This window comes from Aphanomyces invadans, assembly GCF_000520115.1.
Source record: "Aphanomyces invadans strain NJM9701 unplaced genomic scaffold supercont1.12, whole genome shotgun sequence".
NCBI lineage: Eukaryota > Oomycota > Saprolegniomycetes > Saprolegniales > Verrucalvaceae > Aphanomyces > Aphanomyces invadans.
Genome location: NW_008580157.1, coordinates 393527 through 399354, shown reverse-complemented (window position 1 = coordinate 399354; position 5828 = coordinate 393527). Strand labels below are relative to the sequence as shown.

The 5828-nt window shown below is 53.9% G+C and overlaps 2 protein-coding genes across 2 annotated transcripts; both read right to left on the bottom strand.

The window, feature by feature from the left end:
• Positions 1-671: 671 nt before the first annotated feature.
• On the bottom strand, positions 672-3298 carry H310_06644 (hypothetical protein). Its single transcript, XM_008871784.1, has 4 exons — positions 2333-3298; positions 1705-2283; positions 1480-1652; positions 672-1427 (listed from the first exon to the last, which is right to left on the bottom strand). The coding sequence occupies exons 1-4, from the start codon at positions 3278-3280 to the stop codon at positions 788-790; spliced, it is 2340 nt and encodes a 779-aa protein (XP_008870006.1). The 5' UTR covers positions 3281-3298; the 3' UTR covers positions 672-787.
• Positions 3299-4522: 1224 nt separating this feature from the next.
• H310_06643 (hypothetical protein) lies at positions 4523-5224 on the bottom strand. The gene has a single exon (XM_008871783.1). The coding sequence runs from the start codon at positions 5152-5154 to the stop codon at positions 4606-4608; it is 549 nt and encodes a 182-aa protein (XP_008870005.1). The 5' UTR covers positions 5155-5224; the 3' UTR covers positions 4523-4605.
• Positions 5225-5828: the final 604 nt, after the last annotated feature.

Below are 5828 nucleotides of genomic sequence, written 5' to 3'. Positions count from 1 at the left end.
CCAGCCCCTACACCTGCGCCCACCCCTTGTCCTACGCCTGCAAGAACGACCCCATTCCCTTCCCCGACTCCCTTCCCTACTCCTGCCGTGACTACCCCCATCGTGACGAATCATCCCACGAGGACCCCATGCACCACAAGACGTCCCGTCACGACTTTCATGCAATCCACTACCAAGACACCTCCTCATGGCCCCCACTAGAGGCCTTTGGGCTAACCACGTCAGAGTTTATTTCTTCGTCGGATCATCCGACTAAAATGCTTTTTTGTCTCCACCCATTCCTCTCTCGTTTTTCAATCAACTGGGTGGATGGAATCGCCGCGTTAAGTTACCATCACCTGTAAACTCCCGTGCTTTGCGTCAGGAGTAGAACCGTGTGCTGGCACTTCGGTTCGGTGTCGAGCTAACATTCGAGTGTCATATTTCGTTCCTAACAATCACCTCATCGCGTTCTGACCGCTACAGACGATGGCCATCTCCAAGTTTGATCCAATGCATCCACGGCGCCTTGAATCCAGCCGACGGACGTGGCTGGGGCACCATCGAGGACGACACTGGAGGCATGGGTGCATCAGCGTAACGATGAAAACGAGTTGGAGGGGATGGCTATCGATGCTGCAGGTGCTGGACCCACCCACGAGTCATGGATATACGGCGTCATGATCGGTCCGCCAAGGTAGGTTGCGGTGTTTGGAGCTGCTTATCTTGGCCTCCTCGAACACTTGCAACTTGTGCAGTCATAACAAGCACTGGTAACGTTGTTCTGGATTTGATCAGCTCGTAGCATCTATGACTGTTTGCACATCTCGTCAGGCTTTGCACGACTTGGGGACGGCGCCGAAGGAGCTCCAGGGGCGGATGTGGCCGACGTGCTTCCTCGAGGCGGCTGTTCAGCCAAATTCATCTTGGGTTCGAGCGAACGCAGCTGGTCCTCGCACTGCTTGATGAGCGTGTTCACGTTGTCGAGCTCTCGCTGGACAACACCCTTTTTGCTATCGTACGCTCGCTTGAGCATCGAAATGTCTTGCTTCGCCTGGGTTTTGAGCTCGGCCATCTCTTTTTTGTGTTTCGATCGGACGTCTTCGACGGCCTTGGTGCAGTTGGTTTCCATTTCAAACAGCGTCTGGAGATGCGCCGTCTTCTTCCCCATGAGGGCGCGTTCCAACTCGACCACTTTGCTCATGAGGTCGCGCTGTTCGTTGTACAAGTTCTTTTGCTCGGCGTGGAAGTTCGATTCCAGATTGAGAATCTCAGACGCTGCGCCTTGCACTAGCTGCTCCCGTCGCAGCCGCTCGGTTTGCGCCAGGGCCTCCACCTCGCTCGCCTTCGCCTTGATCCGCGCAATCTCAGTCTCCACCGATGCCACCCGCGCATCCTGCTTACTTTGCATGCTGCGTAGATCCAACAGCAGCCGCTCCAGCTCGGTTCTACGCGCCAGGATAATAAGCCCACGACCGTCACAACGAGTCGCCGGGGTACCTCTTGTCGTCCAATTCAGCGGACAACGTCGACTTCATCATGGCCAGCTGGTCCGTGCGCGCGGCTAGCTCCGCCTCGTACAACTTGCGATGGTCCCCCGCGTCCAGGCCAGTCGCCGACACGTCGCTAGCAACTGCGATTTCGTACGCATTTTCCAGCTCATCTTTCTCTGCCTATTTCCGACAATCGTCGATCAGGTTGGCCACTCGGCAACGATTGACCGACCTCAGCAGCACGCAGGTGCTTTTCAAACAGCTTGAGAACTTGCTTGCCCCAGTCGAGGACAGACTGCAGGATTTCGTCGCGAAGGTACTCGACTAGCGAGGGGTACATCGCAGGGCCAAGGCCGGCGTCGTTGTCTACTGCAGACGGCTTGGCGTGGCCTTTGTACTCGCCGAGCGAGCTTTGGAGACTATTCTTGATGCCGAGGAGAATCGAGTGTAGCCCGTCGGAGAACTCTTCGCGGGACCGGTGCTGGAGCTCCGCTGTCGCATCGGAGAACGCGACTGGTTGCAGCGATTGCAAAATGGCATCGCACGTATCTTTCGACAGTGCTTCCATTGACGACACTTGCGCGACATACGTGGCTTCAATCTGTTGGTGCATGGCAGCAACCTTGTCCGCGAGGAGAACGGCATTGTTGGATGGAACTTGCTGCGTTACTGCAAACACCTCGAGTGAGGCGGCTGACAAACCTTTGAGATGCGCCAGCAGTAGTGCTCGAGACGACAAAGGCTCAGACGACGCAGATGTTAAGGCTTCAAACGCCGATAAGTACGCCGCAGATGCTGTCGCCACCCCTTGCTGCTCTTACTGCGTGAGAAACTGATTTTATCACAGGGAAGGGTCAAACCTGAATTGCGAATTCAATGAGCTTCGTGGCGGCGTTGGCAATGACAGGCACTTGGTGAGAATTAAGCGAGTCCACGTATGTGCCGAGGAGGATGGGGAATTGCGACGCTGGCAGTGCCGACCCATTCACTTGCTTGACTGGCAGCGAGTCTTGACCGGCATTCATAGCAAGGAACCGACCATGCAGCTTCTCCACCGCCGACACATATGCTGGACGAAGGACGTCCACGGGTGTGTCCCATGTGAGATCGATGCCGGCGTTGAGATCCAGCGCCCGGGACAGCATGACGACGTCACGGTGGGGGAAAAATGAGCAGAAGTACGTCTTGAACGCATTTGCCTGCATGGAAGCCTCGGAGAAGCCAGCATCGAGCGCAAGGAGGTTATTGAAGTATTCGTTGGGTGAGAGGCTTGCGCCGGTCGCGGCATCCTTGAGCCACTTGACCTTCGAGTTGCGCGAAATCCACACGAAGCGCGGCAAGTGACTTCCCAGATCCTTCGCGACGCCCGCTTCGTCTTGGTTCCCACGAATCTTGACTTGGGAAGGAAGCGACGAGATCCATTGAAGCTTCTCGAAGTTGAGCTCGCTGTCCTGGCTGTACAACAGGACCGACGACAACAGGACGAGGAGCAACCGTCCAGCGTGTTCGTTGTTGCTATGCAATATCACCACGTTCGACGAGGGTTCCAAATGCAACCAAAGCAGTGGTCGCTTTCCAGACCCATCAGGGACTGGCGTCGGGTGTGTTGGCAATGCTGCCGACATGGTATGCAACATGGCTTGATGGTCTCTGGTAGACTCGAAGGTAGCATCGGCAGCTGCGTCCCCGTTGAGAACGCCCACCACACGGAGTTTCGTCGACGATTCCAGCAAGCTGAACTCCTTCACGGCGTCCTCATCCACAGAGAGCTGCTCGTTGTTGTCGTTCGTCCACACCAACACGCGCATGAAGAAGGAAGAAGTCACACGTTTTCAAAATATGCTTGCTTGCTGATTACATGGTTCTCATTGGATAAAAATATAGTATTTTACCCAATCATAATATATTTTGAGCTCGGCTGTCGCTGCAACTCAACGGGCATGCACAACGGGTAAAGCATGTCGCGACTGACCGCCACTGCACAATTGCTTGGCATGGTGAGACGCCCTTCCTCATCCCGTTCGCATCGGTGAAGTTAATGGATGTTGCCGCCCTACTCGCGCCCCTATGTGCCCCTTATTGACAATAGTTCGTGGGGGTGAGTCGTCAGAGTGTTGGCCATTTTCAAACGAAACACCAAGCTTTGCCACTCGCGACCAGGTATGACTGACTTGGAGCCTTGTGTGCTGGGGCGACGTGCCACCGAGCACCCTCGTCACGGCGATTTGCAGCCTCGTTTGTCCAGCGATTATCTGTACCCCTTGCCTGGAAGGCAAGGGGTACAGGACAAACGAATCACAAAGCCATTCCGTCGGCAGACGCCCTACTACCATGTCCAGCCTGTCTCCGCCTTATGAATCTGCTACAATGGACTGCCCGGTTCCCATCGTTACAACCAAAGACTTCGTGTGCTCCAATTGTCATTACACGGCCAATGTCCTCCTCAGCTGCGACGAAATGCTATCGCTTTCCTGGTTCATAAAATGCTGCCTTTGCCAGCCTCATCCATCTGTGCCATCGATTTTGCTGGCACAATGTGACTACTATCCACGTTTGGACCACCTTGCAGTCGTCGTTTCTTGTTGACTCCACCGAATCATTCTCCAACAACTCCTCGTCAATGTACGCGACATCGAGCGCCGCTGTGGCTTGCTTGATGTTCTGTTGGGGAATACTCATCTGGTTTGTTCAAGGTTGCCTCAAGCTCATGTGCTTTCCGTGCTAGACGGCTGCGCACTCCTCAACGTGCCCGTGGCGTCCGCTGCTTCAGTCCGTGATTTGTCCTACTTGCGGGATGGCGTTTCCGACAATGCGCGGTGTTTTTGCGGCGCAAAGTTCTCGTGAACTGATGCATTTGCTGCAGTAGATCGATAGAACAGTCCATAGATCATATTGAAATCCCCTAGCGTGCCTCGAGCCCAATGGCTACAACTTTCCTGATATTATGGCGCATATTTATGTTTGGAGCTTTCGCTACGGAGACTTCGCTCTGAAGGAGTACGGAAAACTGCATTTGCTAAATGTATAAAAGCTCATTTGCGTTCATCCGATAAGTTTCCCTTGATACGAAGCTTATTGTCATGTCGAGCAAAATGGATATCTTTGATACAATTCAAGAGAACTCCTGTCAATTCTAACACAACACGGCAGCGGCTACGGCTGTGACAGCCATGAACGCGATATGTGGAGCTGATGCACCCGACGGAGAGGTTGTAGCTGGCTGGGTTGTGGTCGGGTTGGCAGTGGTGGTCGCTGGGATCGACGTTTCAGTCACTTGAGGGCTCGTACTGGCAGGAGTGGATGTGCCAGGCACCGATGTAGTGACGGAGGACGTTGTGACAACTGGCGACTTTGTCGTGGTTGGGGTCGTTGTTGTTGTTGCTGGCGGAGTTGTGGTGGCGACGGGGCACGTGTCATTGGAATAACCGTGGCCTTGGGCATCGTGGCAGCACGATTGAGCCACTTGGCGGTTGCCGTCATAAGTCTTCCACAAGAAATACACCGAACCATCGCAGCATCCAGCACGAGCTGGGTTGTAGCACTGCGTGAATTCCCCCGCGTCGGTCAAGCAAGGGGCCAAATTACCACAGCCCACTGTTGTGGCTGGGGTCGGCGTGGGTGTCGCCGCTTCTTGTGCGGTGACGGTGGCGACGGCGAGGACGAGGGCCGGAAACAATTGCATGGCGTACGCCAAACGAAATTCGAGAATGAGTTGTTCCAAGTGGAATGTTGGAGTGACCTTTCGAGAGTGGTTTGTTCCTTGTGCAAGTGCACCACAAAAACACGTCGCATTTCGAACGTACTATATAAATCTTCATGCGTGCGGCTAATCTTGACTTGAAGTTTGTATCCGTTGGCTGAATAATTGAGTCACGAGGAACAGTGAATAAATAAATCGAATGTGAAGTAGCAGCATCGAGCACATTTGCATGTAGAAAAGCTGTGTCTTAGAATTTTGAGCGCCGTCAGCTGGCTATACTTGATAAGCAGCCCCAACCTAGATTCGAAAGCACCACCACTTGAAAGCTGAGCGATACCGGTAGCTGGAGGCTTGGGAGAAAAACTTCCTCGATGCCACACACATGTATGGCCTCGCGTGCAAGCCCGCCATGATGGCACGTGTGTTGAAGTTTTATTTCTCGTACATGGGCAAATGGACACGTCCCACCTGTCGGGTGAGTCGACTGTGCAAATCCACCGAAAAAAGCCTTCGAATGTTTAAAGTGTTCCGCTAAAGTGAACCAGAATGCGCCGTCGATGCGTGAACGATAACCATGGTCACCTTCTCGATGGGCGTCGAAGAGTGAGTATAACTCGGAGCTATTGCCCCTTTCGTACCTAGCCATGGCCAAAGCG

What these genes read in the sequence shown, in the direction of transcription:
- H310_06644 (XM_008871784.1), bottom strand. Translation starts at nt 3,280, where the DNA reads ATGCGCGTGTTGGTGTGGACGAACGACAACAACGAGCAGCTCTCTGTG. An exon ending in TCATTGAATTCGCAATTCAG is followed by an intron (nt 2,284 to 2,332) that starts GTTTGACCCTTC and finishes CAGTAAGAGCAG; the next exon opens with CAAGGGGTGGCGACAGCATC. An exon ending in AGCACCTGCGTGCTGCTGAG is followed by an intron (nt 1,653 to 1,704) that starts GTCGGTCAATCG and finishes TGTCGGAAATAG; the next exon opens with GCAGAGAAAGATGAGCTGGA.
- H310_06643 (XM_008871783.1), bottom strand. Translation starts at nt 5,154, where the DNA reads ATGCAATTGTTTCCGGCCCTCGTCCTCGCCGTCGCCACCGTCACCGCA.